This window comes from Malurus melanocephalus, unplaced genomic scaffold (assembly GCF_030028575.1).
Source record: "Malurus melanocephalus ecotype Western Australia unplaced genomic scaffold, MMel_1.1 scaffold_41, whole genome shotgun sequence".
Classification (NCBI taxonomy): Eukaryota; Metazoa; Chordata; class Aves; order Passeriformes; family Maluridae; genus Malurus; species Malurus melanocephalus.
The window spans coordinates 2,006,486-2,028,603 of NW_026623273.1; the positions used below are offsets into that span (position 1 = coordinate 2,006,486).

The window sequence follows — 22,118 nt, forward strand, 5'->3', positions numbered from 1 at the left end:
GAGGAGAGGAGAGGAGAGGAGAGGAGAGGAGAGGAGAGGAGAGGAGAGGAGAAAATGAGGGCAGGGAGGGAGAGGAAAGAAATTTAAAGCAGTTCCTGAGAGACTGTCATATTAATCACAGAACATTAGATCTGTTAGTGTTATGAAAGAGCAGAACCTGTACAATTAGTTACACAAATCACTTGAATACAAATTTACTTTTGTTTATCTTATAAATACAGCATGCTTACAGCGTCTTATAGTAGCCATTAATTGAAATGTATAAAATGTATGCATCTTACCCTGTGAGACAAATTCAACATCATCATAATTTTCTTCATTGTCTGGGCCTCTGTAAGTATGAAAAAGGGGATATATGAAACCTATGAAGATGGATTTATGATTACATTATCATTCACCATTTTTCTGATGCTTTTTATTATCTGTTTTATACAAAGGCTAAATTTTATACTAAGTCTACTGAGCTCTCTATCCTACTTAAGTACTCACAAGACTTCCTAAATTGTTCTTCCTGATTGTGACTCAGTGCTTCAGATGGGGGCACCTTGATCCTGAGCAAAAAACATCAAAGTTTTCAGATACCGTGAATATGAGTGTGGTATGAAAAATAAAATGGGCAGATGGGCTAACTGAATGGGAAGAATCTATTTGGCTTTTAACCATTTTACACGTGCAAGATTCTCACACAATGCAAAAGTACAATGCCAGACTTGTGCTCCATATAAAATATACCTCTGAGACTTTGTCTTGTTGGATTTAAAGTGACAAGGGACAAGAGAAAGCATGGTGTGAGGTTAGGACAGGTAAAATGTCTCCAGCTCTCTTAAATTTAAAAGTGCTGTCCAAATGAGAGAAAAAAGAAATTGAATTGAGGTTGTAACTAATAATATCAGGGACTTTAAATTTTATAATGCCTTGTAACAGCTAAAAGAAATAAAGGCCTGACAGTCATCATCAAAGAAGAGTAATCAAAGGAAGGACTTGAAAGCAAAATAGGGTGTTCTAAAATTGGCCTGACAGGGAAAGAATGGAGACAGGTGAAAGCAAAGGTCTCAGCACCCAGGCACACATTTTCAGCAGAGGGCTGTCTTCGCAAGGCATACAGGAATGGGAGAGCAGAAGGGCCCTCTGGAGGTAAATTTCTCAGGTCTCTAAAGTCAAAGAGGAGRACACACTCGTCTCCCAAGCCTTGGTAAAGAGGAGGACACCCAGGATGGCTGCTGGAGGTACTGTGGCTGTGAAGCAGAATTGATGCTGTGACACTGCTGAGCTGGACACACCTCCCCGAATCTCCCTGACTGCTATTTGATGCTCCTTGCAACACCTGCTGTCCAGAGAGCATCTCATTATTCAGGTTCTGCTTGATTCTGGTCAGTTTTGATGTTGGACTCAAGTACTTACAATTCTGTCAGCACAAGTTCTGCTTTTGTATGCAGTTTTTCAAAGAAGGATAGAGAAAGGAGCTCTTTATCAACATTACATGGCTTCAGTGCAGTTTCACAACCAGTGTTGAGCTCACTTTCTCCACCTTGCAAAGCTGCTTCCTGGGGTATTAACTCATAGACCTCACCCTCCTGGCTCTCTTTGCTGAGAAAAATGCAGGGGGAACCTTCAGCTATTAATGCAACTGATTTTCTATCCATGTTTAAAACCTTTGAATCACTCTAAAGTAAAAACAAAACAAAACAAAACAAAACCCAGTCTATTCCCTTGTCCATTACTTCCCCAACAAGGCAAAATAAGAATTGTTACAGAAAGGACAGTTCAGGGAAACAACGGAATAGGTGGAGTGTTCAAATACATAATAAAGGCTAATTCCAAACAGGCTAGGCACAGGGCAGGATAAGGAAAGCAGTGTGAGACCCAACTCTCTCAGAAACCTGGAACTCCTGCAGCCGTTACCTGCTGGTGCACAAGGAAAGTGATAGCCAGAAAAAGTGAGAAAATAAAAACCTTGAGGTTTATGTGCACTTACATTGTTTCAGAGCTGGGCTTGATGTTTCTGGGAGGCAGACTGGGAGCTGCTGGCACCTGCAGGGATGGGTGAGAGGCTGGCGGACGAGGTGGCAACTGCACAGGATAGTGTGATGGAGATACCGAGGGGGCAGGTGCTGCTGAGGAAGGTCCTTTTTGTTTCAAATCTTCATTCTGAGTATCTGGAATAAAGCAGAACAGACTGAATTTATCTAGCAAACACTAAGGAAGGTGCCTTGCTGTGTCAGATGAAGTTTTGGATAAAACATCAGTACTGCACACTCGCCAGAGAAAGTATATTTTGTTGAACCTACTCTTAAGATATTTTTGTTGCATTATCTTACCAGAGTAGAGGGGAAGAGACTCTGCATTGAAGAATGTACTGCCTGTACAAAGGCCTTGAGAATGTCTTTGCCAAGACATGAACAAGATACAAAACTATCATAGTTCATCTCATATATTAACATCTGTATTTTAAAAACAAATTATAATTTAATTCTGCAATTTGCTTGAAAATACCATTTGATCATTGATGAAGTCTTGCTGAGTTTTTCTTGCTCAGAGTTTTAAGGGAAGGAGTGAGAGACAAAAACATATTTTGGCATTTATTAACAGAGGTACAGGTCTCTGAACATCTTCAAATATTACATTTTAATGTAAGTTTAATTTCCTAATGTAACTTAATTTTCTAGCAAGCTCAGACTAGAAAAGTGGCAGTTTGAGAAGCTTCACAGAAGCAACACCCTCCCTGGACAGGTGTAACCTTAAAAAAACGATGGTGCTGTGCACCAGGCACAGAGGCCACAATTGCCTGAATGAGCTCGTGTGCTACACTGAATTCCCGCTCCCTGCACAAGCCACAACCAAACCACAGCAACCACCACTCTCAGGGTTCGTTATGAAATAAGTTGTTCTAAACAAGCAAATTATGTCACTGTTTGGATGCCATGATGTTTTTGAAGTATCATTTTGTTTTAAGTCACATCAGTGGATTAAAGGCTACTCAAAAAGAACCGTCCCCAGATGCATGGAGAAAAAACCAAGAAAATCCAAGGATGAGTAGAACAGAAGGAAAAAAGCAAATGAAGAGTTGTATTAAAATCAATTAGAGCTGAAAAGAAACCCTTGTCTTGGGCTTTTAAGATTTTTTTTAAGCTCACACCTGTGAGAGATTAAAATCTTGTCAAGAAAAGGAAATGTTCACCATACTGATAAAAAAAAATGGTTTAAGCACAGAACGATGACAAATATTTGCCAAAGCTTAACATCAAGACTGAAAATTGCAAGAGCTATTGGAAGAGCTTTTTCAGCTGCTTGGGTGTCTGTAATTCTGTCCTTGGGATAGACAGAAAAAGGGGAATTTAGAACTTTTAGATGGATCTTTTCACATCTCATATGCAAATAAAAGTGAAATTATCAAACCTTAAGTTTCTCTGCTTACTACCAAATAACTCCAAAACACATGGACCAATTTTCTTCATGGATGCTTGGACCAACTTGTCAACATACAACAGTGCATTTGAAACCTGCCAAGTTCCTCCATTGCTTTAACAGCAAAGTCCAAAGAGTGATGATTACACAGGTGAATTCTTTTGTGTTCTTTTTTTCTTGCAAAAGAAGATCCTTACAATCTGAAGGCATTCCAAGATTAAATTTGTATCACAAATATATATATTTTTTTCATTTACCTTTTTATAATTTTATTTAAAAATATAACTGTGAAGTCAATGAAATAATTCTTCCTCTTAATACTGAGGAGATTACAGAATGGTTAATGTGTGTCAGCTGGAGAGCACCCAAAGGAGAATAGTGAGAATGAGGCCTAGAAAACTAGAATTCATTAATATATTGAATGGTGGTTGTTTGGGGAAACATGGTAGGATTGGGTGGGAACAAAATGAATACATAAATCTCTGTAGTGAAGAAAGGGATACTTTATATTTGTTGAGAGGCACTTTCTAATAGTGAAAATGGAATTTCCATGTCTTGAGGTCCATGTTGAAGAGGAAGTATAAATTTATGGCATGAATGAATTCTATTACAGTTGTTCTTACCCTATACATAGGGATGGATATCAACATAGTGACAAAAAACTTCTTTATATCACTTCCAATTCAGTGCTGACATAATTTGATTGCTGTCCTGTGTGTTACAAGACATCACATTTGAAATATTTGCTGGTATATTGAGATCAACAGCTAGAGAAAGACTGAAGTAACATGGCAGCTAAAATGCGTCTTTCAGTTGTTTGAGCGATGTTGACAAGAGTACAACAGAGTTTTTGTAGGGGTACTTGTTAGTTTTACTTTGTCCACTATTAAAATATCATCTTAATGTTTTCTAAGTTCCTCAGGCTTCAGGTTCTATTACTTTGATTTTTACCTTTGCACACAAGATCAAAAAGCCTTTTTACCAACACTGTTTTATGCTCATAAAGTATTGACACCACAGAAATTAATACATAACTCAGATTTCTGTTCAGTGACATTAAAGCCTTGACTTTTATAATCTCAGTTTAGGGTGCCTTTTTGTTTTCATGTAGCAATTAATTTCCAGCTATTTCTGTTATCTCTCCAAACTTTCCAGTATTGGAAAAAAATCTGGCAACTGGAATTCTACACATCACATACTTATCTGCCACATGTAGTGATGAAAAATGCAAGTCATTCTTCACCTGGCCTTATCTCTACTGATTGCATCCAGGGGATTTCAGTATTTTCTCCAATTGTCATCCCTCCTCCTGTTTTGGAAGTGCAGACTCCTGACTATTAAACAAATGTCCATAAGCAAAAAGCTTCTATTCAAAAACTTTGTATGTATATGAAAATTCTTTAAGGGTAAAACTCCAAGAATTTAGAGTTACAATCTGATAACCCTTATGCATTATACTCTTCCATCTCATCATAGTCTTTACCCAATTGTAGAGCTGCTTATAGCTAGATTTTTTCTCCCAAAGCATTATATTACCTAATTTTGCAGGTATGGTTTACATCTCTTCATTACACATGTACAATTGTATTTGAATAAAGGTAAACTTTGCTTAGATCAGCCAAGGTTACACATGATTATGGTCTTGCTTTTAACTCTTCACGATCTTTATTCATCCACAGACTTTACTGGCTATAATTTCTCATTTGTCTAAAACCCCTTATAAAGATGAATACCATTAACAATCTAAACATGCATCTGCAGCTGAATTCTAGATTCTAATCAAAGAAAGCAATCAGAAAGGAGTCTGATTTTTTTTGTTTGGTAGGTTTTGTTTTGTTGTTGTTTTGTTTTCATAAAAGCAATGTTAATTGGTATTACTGATACTCTCTTATTTATTTTGGTGTTTTAACAGGAAATCCTGTATCAGTTTTTCTGTGGTTATACTTACATTGCCCTAACAGAGCATTGTGTATGTGCACAATATGCATATGAACCTTATGCCATCATATGGTGTTACTCACAGTGATCAGTTTGTAGGACTAAGGTAAAAATTCTTCCCAAGTCTCTGTGCATAATACCTATTTCATCTGATGTCTCTTGAGAACCAAATCCAGGCAATAGGAAACTGAGCCAGGAAAGGACACCACATGCATTTTAGATTAAGTGCTTATTTTTAAGCATAAAGAGTGAACAACCTGTCCTTTTTAATTTTTGTAGCTGGCTATAATCTAACAGCAACTAAATGCCCATCATATTAATGAAAATATCATTTTTTAAAATGTAGTGGAATGGGAGTCAGTTGCAGACTTTCAGATCAAAAAATCAAACTGAAACTACATCCTGGCTTCACGTGCACCTGAAGCACTCTCATTACTGTAAACAATGTGAAGGGTCGTCATTGCGTGGCAGCATTCTTTGACAGCTAACACCTCAGTTTCCAAAGAGCCTCTCCTCTCTTCTTAGGACTTACAGCTTCTCTGCATGTTGTGCTGTGCTGAATAAACAGAGACGGAAACTGAAGCTCTTCAAAAAGAAACGAACAATGAAAAGGTACTGCAGCTGTATAGAGAAACTGTCCACAGAATGTCCCAAATATCCCATTATACTGCTGCTTCTGGTATTAAATTTCTCTAATCATGCCCAGCTTTTTAGCACTTACAGTATAACTTTGCACAGAACACTGCAAAAATGTATCTTGTGTTTTTAGGGAAACTTCTCAAACAACTTCCACATGGGCAGTGACCAAAAGGTCACCCACATTCTTGGAGAATGTTTATTTATCAGGAAGTGAAGGACACTGAAGTTGTCTTGATGCAATACTTGTGACTTTGACCCTTGCCACTCTTGGCTTGTGAAAGGGAAACACTCGTACTTGTTTGGTTGCAAGTATGACACCTAGAGAAAAATCCCATCTTCCCTTCAAGGCCAGATATTCTGTGTTCAAAAAGCAGAGAAATTAGTTTGCATGTAATAGCACTCTAGTATTTCCATATCTCTCCCTGTGAACTGAAAGAGAAATTAGAAGATCAGCTCTCTTGGAACCTGAGAATTCAATGTGGGCAAAAGCACTCAGGGCAGAAAAGTCATTCTCACCCTGCTGAAACCTTCAGCACTGTCCTGAGGYGCTTTTTTACTCTGTCCTGAGATGCTAATAGTAAATGTGTGGCAAAATGAAAGGCAGTTCTAGCACTGCCTGGAGTCCATAGTGGTTTACACGTGGAACAAGCACTACTTGGTGGGATGGGAATCTTATGGGAACCAGTCCTTTGATCACAGACAATACTCCCTTTTTCAATCTTGTAAAATAAAKAGGACTCGTGCAAGGCTGATATGGGCTCCAGTACTAATAAAGTTTCTGTTTATCACTTCCCTAAACACCAGCGTCTGTCAGTACTTGGGTGAGAGATTGTCACAGAGAAGGTGAATATCCAATTATCAACCTGAGCAGAACAGAAGCTGTCAAAAGAAAAAAAAAAGCATGTATTTTTTTAGTACTCACATCCACAATTCTACATCTATTGGCAGAAGATACAAACCCTGCTGTTCAATCCAACCAGTATTGCAATAGAATGTATCTATTTGGCACAAAGCTTTTAAGTGGCGACAATGACAAATAGTAATTTGGATAATCTCCTTTAAAGTGGGAAAACGTGCCATTCTAGCAGAGGGTGGCTTGAGCTATTCACTTTTTTCTCATCCTTGGCTGGACTGCAGCAGCAATTATAACTGCTCTCAAAGCCAGCAGCGCTTTAGAAATCCCACTTAGCTCAGAACAGCTGTGCTGGTCTTATCAGCAACGCAGTCCCTTGCAAATGTATTAGCCTGACCTCCAGCCTCCAAACAATCCAGATTTAACTACAAAGACCGAACTGTTAATGATGTTTAAGGTATCAGTCTGTAGCATCTAGCCTAACTGTTGCCTCCATCCAGACATTTCTGGTCCAAGATTGCATCCTAAATAAAACTGGAACTGAACAGCAATGCATAGCACTGTACCTTCTATTTGGAGTTTGCTCCATAAATACATGGCATAAATATATATATATGTGTGTAAAATAATCCCTTTCATAACAGTACAGTCTCTTGCATAGACAACAGAAAAACTGATTATTTACTTTCCATGCTAAAAAGAAGACCAACCCTTTCTTTCTTTGGCCTAGAGAATGGCATTTGGTGAGACCTTACTCCCTTTGACCCCTACTGCAATGAGCTCCTTGTGTGTTGCTGACTCCTGCTTTTAGTAATGCTGACAAAACCTGACAATATGCAGGTACTAAGGAAGCTTCAAATATTCAGTGGGCAAAAAAATGCTCAGAATTTTAAAATTTTTAGTGAATTTTTATAGTTTTCATCATAAAATGACTTGGATTTTTGAAGCAGTTACATATCAAAGTGTTGAATTCTGAAAGAATCCTTTTATAAAGCAAAATGTTTTCGAGCTACTCTGCAAAAACAACATGCTTTTCAGTTTTACTGCAAACACTTCACCATTTCTACATGCAAGATCTGGGAAGCTTTCTGGTTTTTACAAAGGGTTTACTAAGAACCTGCAATAACATCTGCAGCAGCTGATCACCCACTTCCTCCTTCTTTCGCAATGTGCAGAGAGCTGCACTCTGCTCTGCTTCCCTAACCACATTTTCGTTTAGATATAAGCCATGGTTTCAGGTTTCACTATTATGCTGCTTTGGAGCAGCTTAAAGTAGCAGGTAAAGTTACAACATAGCTGAAGCTCAGTGCTTTTGATTATGCTGTTGTTAGACATACAGTAGCAACAGAACAGCAAAGTTCATTCGTGACAATACTCAAACCTTGAAAACAAAGAGCATGGAAAGTTTCTGGTAGTTGCATTCCTTGAGTCCAGACCCTCCTTCTAAAAATGCCTAGGTAAAATCTTTTATGAATTTTCTTTTATTCTCCTCATCTCTCCTGATTCACCTCCCATTTAGGTGGTTAAGCTCCTCTTTTTCTTCCATGTACAAAAGAAATTACATCCTAAAAGGGTGGAATTTTGGACAAAGCGAAAAGAGGAAAATGAAGTCTTCATCCTTTTCCAGATCACTTTGCTGATGGTTGCCCATATGTCATGAACAAGATGATCAAATCAGGTGGATAATTTGTGCTTTTTTAAGAGAACTTCTCAGTGGTCTCAATTGGAAAATTTTGTTTCCACAACAGATGCACAGACTACCTTAAGAGAGTTTCACATAACATGTAACACCTCTTCTATCCCTTATATTCTCAAAAATGTCATCGAGTTGACATGTTAAATCCTAGACCCCATACCGGGTAGGGGACAAATCTACATTAAGGTTCACAGCTGAAAAATGTTAAGCACGTGCAGAGACTTACTCCCAAAAGAAAGCTCACAGTTTCACCCAAAGTACTTTAGTATGTAAAAGTAGGATTGAGTCCTATGGTGACTAAATATGAGGTTAGATATTCCTAATTCTTCACCTGGGCTATGCTGCTGGCATAAGGAAAGTGATTTCCAGCCACAGATGTGTTATAAAGAGAAGCCTATCCTTATCTAAAGGAGAATAGAAAATTAATTCTCAACTGAACTACAGCTGAAACTTTTCATTTGTTTGACAAAAAGCCTTAATTACTATTTCTAGTTTTAATAAAAAATATTTAAAAACCTGAGCCAATTAATTTTATGTTGCATTGTATCATTTCATATAGAAGAGAAAAGAATAACAGTTGAAAGTATTCAGAGATGGAAACATGTAATATAGCAATAAATTAAAATTACTCATTTGTAATTAATTTATAATTGAAAGAGAAGAAAAAACCAAATGTGTACAATGATGCAAAGGCAAAGAAAAGAAAATGTACTGGAAAATTTTACTTTCAATATGACTATCTATTTCCAAAGCTAAAAAAGTGATGAAAGATTTTATAATTTCACACCTATTTTTCAATGTGAGAAATAATACATCACACATAGCATGTAAAAAATAATTTTCAGGAAAATATTCCCATGCAACAAAGACTTGCATTTGGATAGTTGAAGTTTGAAGGTTTTCTCTTCAGAAGTTGCAAACAAGGATCCTCATTGTTCCAAATGCACATACCTGAGGAGGGTTCAATTTTGGAGTGTACCAATGGAACCTCAGGAACTTAATTAGTAAAATCAACCTTTTAGGAAAAAACAATTGTTAGATACTATTTCAAAGTCTTCCTAACAGCTTTACTATGAAATGCTTGGTATTTCTTTTGCTCTCTATTAATACTGAATATTTATTGTAAATTTAAGATCAAGGCTTTCAGGAATGATTGGAAGTTTTCTACATATGAAATATAATGAACAATAATTTTAAAAAAAGTATTTTCCATAATGAACTATATTAATTTGTGCTGTGTTACGTATGTAATGCCACCTAATGATAAAGATTCATAAAGAGTGTTTCTTCCTGTGAGTCAAAATAAGTCTAGAAAATAAAAAGATGAAAATACTTGTGCCAGTAGGGCACAGATTGTTTGAAATTCAAACATTATGTGTGCTGCATAGCTTTCACCTCTGTGAACTGCTAAGGAAATATATAAAGAGTACATAGAAATTAGGACTTACAACTTAAAGAGAAATCTCAGTACATATCAAACTTCAAATATGAGAGTATATGCTAAACATTATTGTAATTATGAGTAAACAGGCTAGAAAGCATTTCTTTGGAGCTAGACACCTTTAGGGTCCAAGATATATTCTCCAGTAATGGTGTCAGCAACATTCCCAGAACACCATCACCACAGTATTTTGTGAATCAGGGGAAAAGGGGATTTTTTTCCAAGTTGACCATAAAGCTGTCTAAAAAGTAATGTGATATGCTGGATACACTCCCTTGATAAAAMATAGTTGTAAAGTAGGATTTAAGCAAAATATTTGTCAGCTTAAAGAATGGGAAACTTTCAGCCAGTTCCTATAATTTTTATCAAGCTCTATATTACAGTTATTGACATGGTCTGCATTCATATTTTCTGAAATATGGACAGATTTCAGAACACTTGCAGCTTTTGTATAGCAGAGATATTTTTCTTCTGTGATCCATATAATGCAGCCATATGATGAAGATGCATAAAATGGTGTTTCTTCTTGTGAATCAAAACAGGTGTAGGAAATAACAAGATTTCAGAAACTAAATTAAGAGAATATTACTACACAGAAAGAATTACTCAGTTCCATTAGTTTTATTCCTTTTTTTCCTAGCAGCTTCCTTTCTGTCACCTACCATGACAAAGTTACGGCTTTTTCCCCTCATCCTCATGAATTCTCCTTTCCATCTACTGTTCTTAGCACTCCTTCAGAAAGGCTGCTCTTGTATGTAGTGTAATCCTCAAGGCACTGTAGTAAATTCATCCAGCACTGATCCTGTTGGATGCTGGGCAATAGTTTCAAGTAGAGTGTAAAACATCCTGTGCTTCATTCAGTCCTTTGCAGAGGTCTAGACTGATTGTGTGAATATGTGTTACATATTCTTTGATTCAAAAGAGAAGACGCCTCAAAACTGTTCCAACAACATGTCAAACCTATTACCAAAATTAACAGCGCACTCACATAGTTTCTCTTCTGAGTCCTAAATTCTGCAACTTAGATTCTGAAGCCTCCACTCAGGAGTTGTTATAGCAATATATATCCATTGCTGACTCAATGGGATTTAGAGTAATCACCTGCAGGAACGACTTCAAAATTCATGCGCAGACTATAAGAAGTGTATATACGAGGAAAATATACTTCTGTGCCTCCATCCTGTGGTACAAACAACCCACACTTTACTGTTAATTTTACTAGAATCAGATAATCTTGAAGGAAACAAGTGTCACACCTAAGGCCTAACAAAATTTATGGGAAGATCTATGAGTGTGCCAGTTGCAGAGGCTTTGACAATTCACTGTGAGATAATGCAAAGTGAGAGCTGTCTTCTGATGTTAAATGGATACAACCTATTCCTTTAAAAAGAAAAATCTACTCTATGATATTTGTAAAATGCTGCAGATTATTGTAGATAAGGAAATAATCAAGTAAAATGAGTTTAAATAATTATTTGAGTTTTGTGTACTTTTGCCTCCCTATACATAACAGTAGCAAGCTGCCCTCAGAGCAATCACCTCGCAAACCGTCAATATTGGTTTATTTGTTTCTTCAGGTAGATAAATGTCTCATTCATATTTTTATCAGGATGGCTGAATTAATCTTTAAATTGCAGTGATTTCTCTTTTTGATGTTGTAAGCCATACGTGCAGTTTAACTTACAGTTTTGTTCACATATTTTAGCAGAATTATGACACAAATCCAGACCTTTGAAGGAAAAGCTTCAAAAATTGCAGAGTGGCAAGGTTTCCTCCATAGCCTTAATATTCTTTGTTCAGAGGCTCTTTAAAATTCTGAAAAATTTTCTCTCCGACTGAAGCAGACTGACAGCATGCGACCATTTTCTGTTTGTAGAAAAAGTGAATCCCTGGTGTTAATTGTTCATGAGTCGTGCAGAGGTATGTAGGGCACTAGGGATTCTCATCTTGTGACTGACTTGGTATGTGTGGCCACCTGTACCTGTATGATCCCACTGCGGTCAATGTGGCTCTCCTCGGGAAGCAACACTACAGTTGTGGCCTCACATGGAAAGCTGTCAGCAAAATGACTTTGTTTCTCTTCTTTTTTTCCTAATACTGTGGGTGCTTATTACAAAGCAATATAGTTGGTATTATTTTCTGAGCACAGAAAGCACTCAGSTCATTGATTCTGAGCTGACGTAAATATGACCCCTCAGGGAAAATTGCTGTAATGTGACATGATACAGAAATTCACTATTCTGCCATGTATTCACAGGCCCAGACAGGAATTTCTTAAAGCGTCCTTCACTGGAAACTTGTAATGTTTCAATAATCGGACCTTCCTGAAGCAGACATTTGTATCTACAGAAGTTTAATAATGAAAATTCTTTCTGGACTATATGAAAAATTCTAATCCACAGCAAGACCAACACCAAGCTGGTATTCCTTAGCATTTATGCAGGCATGGTGGAAGATTTAAATCTTTCTTGTACACATACCTTAGGCTGCTGTGTCAAAGCTAAGGCCTTCAGCCTCTAACACATAATGGTATTTCATGCCCAGTGAGCACTTCAGCACTTTCAGAAACTAGTAAAACAGGTTTCATGGGAAAGGATAACAACCAAAGAAAAAGGGGTGAACTGATACTCCTGAAACAGCAGAATTCAAACTCCTGGTTTAAATGAGACAGTGCAAGGTTTTCTATAGTGCAAGCACATGCCTCTAACACAAGTGTAAAAACCACTGGAGGTTTTCTCTTCTCAAAGAACAATGCAAAGCCTAAGTTTTGCCTTAGTACAGACCAAAAGCTCCAGAGATTAGATCTCAGAAAGCTTTGTTGCATGGAAAAATAATTTCCATTTGCTTATTCTTGTTTTTATTCAGCACCTGAATTACAGCCGCAAATTAAACAACTATGGCAAGCTTCTGTTCACCAGAACACAGTAACAAGCAGGAAGAATCTGTGCTGTGAGGGTGGTGTCTTCCTGACATGACTTTGATTCTTGAAATGACAGTTAAGAAAAAAATACAGTTCAGTTTAACTGCCCCTTCAAAGCAGGTAGATTTTTTTTATTCATGTTCCAAGAAATCCATCAGTAATAAGTAACTGTTGAGCTAAAAAGGAGTTTGTTCCAGATTCRCTCTAGAACACCTAGTCTGTCCACCATAAATTCTGTGTAGACTTCTGTCACAAAGACATGAGCTGCAATAATTAAAGYCAAACAGAACATGAAGGTCTACAATGCCCTCTTCTTTGAGGGAAGGCTAAAGTTCAGGGCCACTATGAACAGCTTCACATGGACATGGTTTCTAAATTTTTCAGTCTTGACCTGACCCTGTGACTGTGAGACTGAGAAGACCATGTCATATCCTTAATTTCTACTTGGTTGTGTGAGTTTTGCAACATATTTGGAAAACCTCCTGTTCCTCCACACTGGGCAGCTCCATCCTTAGTTGATGTTCCTAGTGTGACTCATCAGGGTGGTGGTTATTCTAACCTCTGGCTGGTGACAACTGGACACCCTCCTTCTAGCAAAAATTCTGATATTATTCTTACAGCTCTGCTCACAGTGTTATTTTAAAATGCACAGGATAAATATTTCTAATGCTCAGTTTTAAAATGGGGATGAAAAAAATGCTTTGTGTCTATAACTGATTGGGAACCCAGAAAAAACCCTGAATAAACAACAAACAGAACAACAAATAAAAGTTCCTCCATTAGTTACTTAAATTATAAAAACCTATTTAAAAACAAACTGTTGTTTTCTGTGTTTCCAGCCTTTGTCGGGACTTCTAAAAATTTTAACTAGCAAACCTCTTACTCTTCTTATTTAACTAAAACATATACTGATGCAGTTGGTTGAAAATGCTGCCTTTCTATATTAAAATTGTATATGGGCATATTTGTTTTAAAGAGATACACAAATTTCCACCATTTGAGGATCCTGACCTGATCTTGGATTTGTGAGAAAATTTTCTTAACAGAGGAAAACCAGAATACAGCAGCTGACAAGAAAGCACCTTTCTTATTATTGATAAACACCTAATTTTTGAATAGAATTAATAGTAACACAACATGTAGTTGCATGCAGACTCTGTGTTTTTAGTGAGGATTTTGTCTTGAGAGAAATCAACTCTGAGCTTTCTCATCTCACCATAGCCCCTCTGAACCTCTTCTGCCCCAGGAAGACCAGCCTTATGTGCATTCAGAACTGCTGAAACACAAGCAATGCTGTATTCTAAACACAGAAGTTACAAGGACAAATAATGTATCAGCTAAATTACATGAACATACCTGATATACCACATATGCACAGCATGGAGTGAGAGCATCCTTTGTCAGCATCTTTAGAGCTCTGAATTACACCGCTAAATTATACCCTTTCTCACTAAAAATATTGAAAATTGAAGAATCTAATTAAGATAATTTTAATTAAATCAGGACTTAAATGTCTGTTGAGAAAATACTCCATGACAGTTATGACTGACACAGTTATTGCTGCATCTGAGTAGTTTTGAGAAACAGATGAACCCAACACAGAAAACATTCATTCTGCACTTTATTGCTAAGAAATAGAAAATATAATTTTAATTTCTGTCATGTACAGAATAGACACAAGCCTAAGTTAAAGCCTTCCAGGGTTTTCTGATGCACAAATGTAATATAATTTCTGAAGGGAAGAGGAGATTCCATCTGAAATTAACTTGGTACTAAATGCTTCAAAAAGCTAATACCTAAAGAAGCAGGAAGAGAGTGGACTTACTGTTTTTTTGGCTGCTCTTCTGGAACTTTCCCAGGTTCACAGTGGGGGGTCTCTTGGGCTTCTGTGGGGGCTGGCTCAGCTCGAACACTGGGGGCAAGGCTTTCCGCTTGGGTGTTCTAGACTTCCTCTTTCTAGACCTCCTCTTCCCATCCTCTCTCTCTTGTGGTTCACCTGATGGTCCTCCTGCAGCAAGTGCTGTGTTCATCTTACAGAATTTATGAGAGGAACCTGATTCTTCCTGGATGGTTTTGTTGAGGAGGATGTTCTTGGCAGAACTCATTCCCTTTTCTTCTGTATTTTCCTCCACATTTTTGGAGGTTCCTTTTAATAAACTGGACCTGTGGCCAGTAGGCTTCAGAGCTATTTTAGGAAGATGACTGCCTGCGGATTCAGCAGCAGAGTTATTATTTTCACCCGTTTGCTTTTCTTCTTGAAGTGCACGCACATTTGTTTTAGGTCCTGACAGTCTTTGCAGAAAACCACTTTTATTAGATGTGTCTTCATTCTGAGAGACCTCATTGTTAAGAGAAGGTTTCTGGGCAAGGGGTGGTTTGGAGACAGGAGGCTTGGGCTCATTTTCTTGTGCTGCAAACCTTAATTTTTCCTTAGCTGCAGCTACTTTCGAAAATTCTGGTTTTGCTTCACTCTCCTGTGGTGCAAGCTTTAAATTTGGTTTTGGTCCCAGAGGATTTTTTTCTTTTTCGGGAGGAGCAAGGAACTTGTTCTGTGCAGGTTTTGCTTGCAAAGGCTTTGGGTCCTCTTTGGGTGGGTCACTGGTTTTGACAGATAATTTAGCGCATCCAGTTTTTTCATAATTTCCTCTGTTAGTGGGCTGAAGCTGAACACCGAATCTTTGTGCCACTGGGTTCAAATGAGGTAAGTTTGGATCCTTCTCTCTTTTGTCATCACTTGAATGCTTGATTCCCGGAGGAGCTTTGGGGTCAGATTTTGGAAGGGCACTGGGTCCTGAAGAAGATGTTGCGTATCCTTTACTGGCAAATTTCTCAAATGCCGCTTTCCTGGTCTGTAATCCTGTAGGGATATCTTGTCTTGGTTTTTTGACAGGTTGATTGTTGGAAGCATCCTCTCTTTCTCTGTTACCTGCCTCAAATTTCTCCATAAGTAACTTCACACGTGACTTGCGGCTCTAAAAACATAAAGAAGAGAAAAAGAAAGAGCAGCAATGAGAAAGTCCTGTTGCAATGTTCACAAGTACTGTACTTCTAAAGAGTTTCCTGGTCTGAGGCTTTAGTACTGCTGATTGGCTGAGAATGTGTTATATCTCATCTTCCTGTAGGGTTAAGAGAAGCTGAGAATTTTATTATATCCTTGCTGCGTTTATACAATCCTTTAAAATTTTCATTCAGGTACTGTCTTTCAGTTACCGCAGTTTCTTTTGGGCATACTATAATTTCTGTTTATTTCTGGAATTGTGAACTGAACACATAATAAATGTAACAAAACCATATGATTTTAAAATTAACATACCTAAAAAATTGGGAAGCCTAGAATTTACTAGAACCTGGGGGAACGTACCAGATTAGTGTTATTCTTGCTAACTCTTTGGAGAACTGCAAGTTCCTTTGTGAAAACAGAAATTCTTCTGGTTGGTGCATGTATGTGTCAATTTTTCTTTCCTTTCTTAGCAATTTTCTTCCCTGCTGGTCCACCCCCCCTCACTTTGTTTCTCTTCTCCATTCTTTATCTGAATAAAACTGTGCATGTGTGGATAGCAAATGAAACTGTGTAAAGTAAAATWAAAAGAAATTACAATCAGTACCACCAGATATTGTTAAAATTACTAAACTTGTAAAAAGAGAAGTTGAACATTCCAAGAGAATAAAACTGAGCTTCATTTGAAAAGAATGTTTTAATTGGTCAGCCCTACTCAGTAACTTTCAGGACCAGTCTTTAATACGAACTGAACCCAAAATCTCAATACATCTGAATTCAGGAAAAAGAAAACATGTCAAAGTGCAGGATGAGAGCAAATGGGAGTGAGCTGGTCCCATTGCACTGTTAGGCTGGGGACACTTTTAGGTTCCAGAATCTTCTGGAGAAAGGACTCCTCTCCCAGCTGACAGTGACAGCAGGGGTGCAGCTGCACTGATATATCCAATTTGAGTAGGACCTGGATTTTCTGTGAGTTAAAATGCCACACATACAGTATAAAGCATGTATTTATAAAGGAGTATTATAACTAGGAACGGTTCTGAATCATCTGTTTGTAAAGAAAGGAGTATTGCTACAAAGCATAGTAAAATGATGTTYGGAAAAAAAATTAGAGGTTAAACAATGAATGCAGCTTCACTCAGTATTCAGTGGTGAGTGTTCAATGTGTTTGKTTTTTTTTTTCTTCAGGAATAGGAGTTTCTCAATTGGGCTTTTGCTTCTTTTGCTCTGAGCCTTCCATATGACTGCACCTTATATAAATAGCYTGTTATTTTGGGGTAGTTATTTATCTGAGACTTCTGCAACTTAAAGTTCAATTTCCCAGTCTTGCAGCATTGCCAAGAAATTCACTTTCCAAACTGATTGTGTTGTTCTACAAATTACTTACATTAAATGCAACCAAAACAMGATAGACATAATGAAACTTATACACAGAGACCATATAATTGGGTATTTTTGCACATACAGAAAAGGGAGGAAGTACACATTTACTAAGGAGATTATCAGGGTTAAGCCACCTACTGCTGTTTGATGCATATGCACTCACACACACACAATTATATTGCAGACATACGTATATGTATGACTAATCATTCGAGATTTGTCCCAGATTACCTCACAATTACCCCACTGATTTTACCCACTTAAAAAGACAGTTAAGACAGCTGCAATGCCAGAGAGAATAACAAGGCCTTTCGTCTCCAATCTCTTTTGACTTAGTACTAATCTATGATTTTTTTTTAAGGTCTGTAACAAACTCTAGACCACCAAAGATACTGTAATTTTACCTCATGTCTGATGTCTTCAGAGCTGCTAGGGTAGGATTGGATCAGCTGCTTGGCCTCCTCAGCAGCTCATTTCTTGTGAAAGTCATATTATTATGKTTTTTTTGAGACAAGTTTTCTACATTTGCAATTGCAAGATTACATGAATTACATTCATATATGCTTTCAAATGCACTGAACCATTCACTACTGCCATGTTAGGAGTGTCAATGGATTTTCTTAAATAAATTCCTTCCGAACACTGTGAACAAACCTTGCCTGAGGCATGCGTATTTACAAGCTCAGCAAGAGTAAAAAGCTTCTGGACATGTGGAAGTGTTTACAATCAACACTTAATTAACTTAATTAACATGAATAGTAAAAGGAAAGGTAATAGTAAGAATCAAAACAGAGTAAGAAACTCAGTGAAATCTTTCTGCTACTTTTTAATGTGTGTAACCAGTTTCTGCCTTCATAAACTCTGTTATACCTGAAGCCATACTGCGGCTTCTAATGCACTGGTCAGGTAAACAGAGAGGAACTGGGGAAAAAAGAAAATCTTTTATTTGTGGCCCTGCTTATAGAGTAACCTCTGTAGTTTCTGTGTTTCCCTTCCCAGAAGTGACAGCAGTTACCTATTCCATTATCACATACAGTGGGTTGTAAATCATGAAATGGGAACTTGAACAGATTCTGAAGAGAGATTAAGTTCCCCTTACCCTTCCCCTCTAAAGTGCAAAGTGTCTGTGCAAAGAGGAGTGATGCAAAAGCTATTTGGGTTATTTTCTGAACTTTCTCTTTGATCTCTATTGGAAACTCAGTGCAAAATATTTTGGCTTTTCAACTTTTGATCTGAACTGGAAGCAGCACGTTAAGGAGCACAGTAAGATTTCCTTTGATACAAGATGGTTGCATTATTCAGATGTGTTTATTCAAATATAGAGCAATATAGTTTTAGTTTTAGTTCCCATGCCATAGATTCATTTGTATGCACAGAGCTTTCACAGCTTCCCACTGCCTTCTGCAGAGACTCACACAGGTACCAAGTTACACTGGTACAGAATTGTTCCACAGCTACACCTTAATTACACCACAGAATTAACTAGCATAATTTGCCATCATTTACAATACAGCTGCAAATTTCTGTACAGAATTACGGTGTAATGAGAACACAAAAGTACACAAAAAGTTCCAGTTTTATTTTTCCTGAGTTTATGGTGGATATTTTGGTCTCAACTAGCAGCTTGAACAAAAATATTGGGTTTTTTTGCCTTGGCATGAATATAACTTCATTATTTACTTTCCTGACTTGGTTAAGCCAAAAGATTATTTCACTTCAACTTCCCCTTGAGGCTACTTTTTCTTCAGACAGCAATGCTGGATCAGTGAATGGAATAGCAGATGTGCATACAATCATTAATTAGGCAAGTGAAATATATGCAACTATYGACTGTCTATAAAATTAATTAAAAATACATGCAGATCTGATTTATAAATTAAAAAAAACCAGCATTTTAACTTATCAGCTGTAACTGTTACCTTTGTGTTCCCAAGTGACAGGGTCCAAGCATACCTTTTAAAAAACTCAGAATCAGATCTTGAGTTTTCTAGAGAGCAATGAAATAAAGATTATAAAGCTATCCCTTTAGGAAGGAAAGTGTGCTTACTCATGATTTCTATGACAGTGAAATAACCAGAGAAGCTGATAACCACTAAGGGAATTGAGCTCTAACCTTATAAGGAATAAGGAAATGGATAGAAAAGACAATGAAAATCACATATGAAAATTATAAAACAATACAGATCTGAAAATTACTTTGCCACTTTATAAAAACCTACCAAAATTAATGGAACTGACCCACCTAACTTTTTGTTTAAGTGCCCATTCCATTCTGAGTTTGTCATAAATTATTGCTTGACTATTTTCTTTTCCAGGCAGACACCTCAGAATTATCATTATGYAGCTTCATTGTTTCCAGAAGAGCTTTCCTCATGGCTTTTCTTCCCCTTGAGTCTATCTGTAACTACTAGTTCAAGAAGACGCCTGCTAAGAGTAAGTGCAGCATCTGGAAAGCAGAGTTGAGATGTTGCAATGCTCTGCACCTACAAATGTATGTGGCAGAAGTATGCAAAGAAGACAAAGAGACACAGTTTGCCCAAACAAGACTTGCTAATACAATGGTTGGTATAAAAGAAAAATGAGCCCTCATCAGATAATAGTAAAGGCTGACTAAACAGGCTCTTCTGCTGCCTGGGCTTTTTATGAAAAGCAGATYTCTAGGATGCAGAGGACAGACAGAAATCCACAGGATTTACCAGTGAGAGACTGACAGCCCCTATTCTACCCTGAAAATATTGTTTCAAATATCCCTCTAACACCAGCAAGACAAAACCAGCACACACATGAGGACATATCATTGTCAAAATTAGACAAGGAAGTGTTCCAGCCTGGTYACTGTGTATTTTCTGTCTTTTCCGTTTGACATTCCTCTACAYCTTTCTTATCTCTCTTGTCACTTTTTCTTGCCTTCTATCTAACAATAACACTAGCTACTAATATTGCAGAAACATGACTAAAAGGACAGCTCCAGATGAATTTGAGACCAGGACTAGTGAGGGCATAGGGTTTGACCAGAACCAGATTATATCCTATCTTGGTCCCAAACCACGGCTGTCATAGATTATGTGTGAGGTCAAAGCATCAATCCATGCATGATCATCTCTTCATCCTATGTCCTAATAGGCTGACCACAAAATTTCTCTCTTAATGGATTAAGTGACAATAAAAACTATCTACAATTAGCAACTTGGTCTTCAATAACAGAAGGCTGGTAGCTTCATTTTTTCCATTAAGAACTTCTATCTGATATAAACAGACTAGTAAATRCCCATTACTGAAAAAGATTGCATTTTTCAAACATGGTTTTATATAAACACAAAATTTCATGATACTTAATAATTTTCTGTTTAATTTTTTTTTCAAATGCTTTCATACCCTGTATGAATTATTAGTTTCAGACTACTGAAACTTTCTCATGATCTGCCCAAAAATTAAACAGATCTCTCTTCACTCAGAACCCCATTTATATTTAGTGTATGGAGTCGCTGTGTTATGAATGTCTTATTTGCCTGGTTATCCCACTAAAGTGAATTCTCCAAGTCTCAAGGAAGAGAAATTTGAATTCCTGACACCGCAAAGTTCCCACCCTTATTTCTAGAATTTCAAGATCCCATATGATTTCAAAGGAAATTTTCTGCAATTTTAGTATTTAGTACCATTTTGAGTTATGCCTGGAAAGCTAAATACTTTCCATGACCAACTACTGACAAAATACATACTCCAATATCTCAATCCAGAGTACGGTATATTAAAAAATACCCTACCCATAATTTAGCAAACGACAAATAATGCAAAGGGGATAACTAAAAAATAATGCCTTTGAGTGATTCTAGTTTTGCTATTATTCAAATGTGAAGGCCACTTGAACTAGGACCATTTTTAGTAAAATTTCAGAGAACTAAACACAAAACTTTGAGAGAGAAAAGTCCATCATGTCAGCTTAGGATCTTTTCAGCCTCTAAAATAAGCAAAATCTACAACTAGATTTCCAGTTAATTATGTTATATTTAATACCTTGTACCACCTCTATTTCTTCCAGAACTTTCCAGACTTACTTTAAAGACAAACATGTACAACAGTTTACCTGRATATCCCAAAGCACTCCAGTATTTTGATACAAGCAGAAAAACTGTCTCCCTCAAAGCGACAATCCACGGGTGTAAAACCTTAACGGGCTGGTCTCTTTGCTAAGAGGAGTTCTGTGTCTCACAGAGGGTTTGCATAAGAATGTCACTTGTGGGTTTCATTATCATGAACAGTAGAGAAAACTGCTCTCCCCAGGATATTAGGCAAGAAGTGCTGGAGGAAAAGGGAAGTAAAGTGTGTTCAGACTGGTTGGCTGCTGTCATAAGCGGTAAGCATCATGTGATATCCAAAAGTATTGCATTTATCCCATATTGCGTAGTCCTGTGAGGCTGTGTCAGTGSATACAAGCCTGAGTCTTTACAGAATAATTGCTAATGAAATGTGTGTGGCAATTACAGGCATAAAGGGTGGACTGGCCACARGTCCTATGCCCTGCTACCACCGAGAATCCTGCATACATTCCCAATCATCAGGTGTCAGTTTTTTTGTTCCCACCTTTGCCAGCAGGATCTTAAGATTATGCTGGCCAGCTGTTTAAAACTTTTGCTAYGTGGAAATTATTTTTAAAAACAAACTATAATCACTCTATATAAGAAGGGCATTCCTTCTGCCCTTCTTCCTGCCAGTCTATTACATAATTCGAAGGAGTTTGAAGGATGATATAGGATGGAAAAGCCGATATTGAGAAAACAAGGTTCAAAAGAAATTCTAAACTTGTGTTTCGGCTGAAGGTAAATCGAAACCACAAAGGTGGAACGC

At 37.3% G+C, this 22,118-nt stretch overlaps 1 protein-coding gene across 3 annotated transcripts in view; it reads right to left on the reverse strand.

Moving 5' to 3' along the window:
* The window catches only part of FYB1 (FYN binding protein 1), a 57,794-nt gene that overhangs the window by 21,479 nt on the left and 14,197 nt on the right, over nt 1–22,118 (reverse strand). For 2 of the 3 annotated variants that reach the window (XM_057364705.1, XM_057364703.1), the window contains exons 2-4: nt 14,718–15,864; nt 1,976–2,156; nt 282–331 (exon numbers count right to left, since the gene is read on the reverse strand). In XM_057364705.1, coding sequence (XP_057220688.1) covers nt 282–331; nt 1,976–2,156; nt 14,718–15,864 — 1,378 coding nt within the window. Of the gene's footprint in view, nt 1–281; nt 332–1,975; nt 2,157–14,717; nt 15,865–21,357; nt 21,575–22,118 lie in introns of those variants that run through there. The other variant, XM_057364704.1, reaches the window with a different exon arrangement.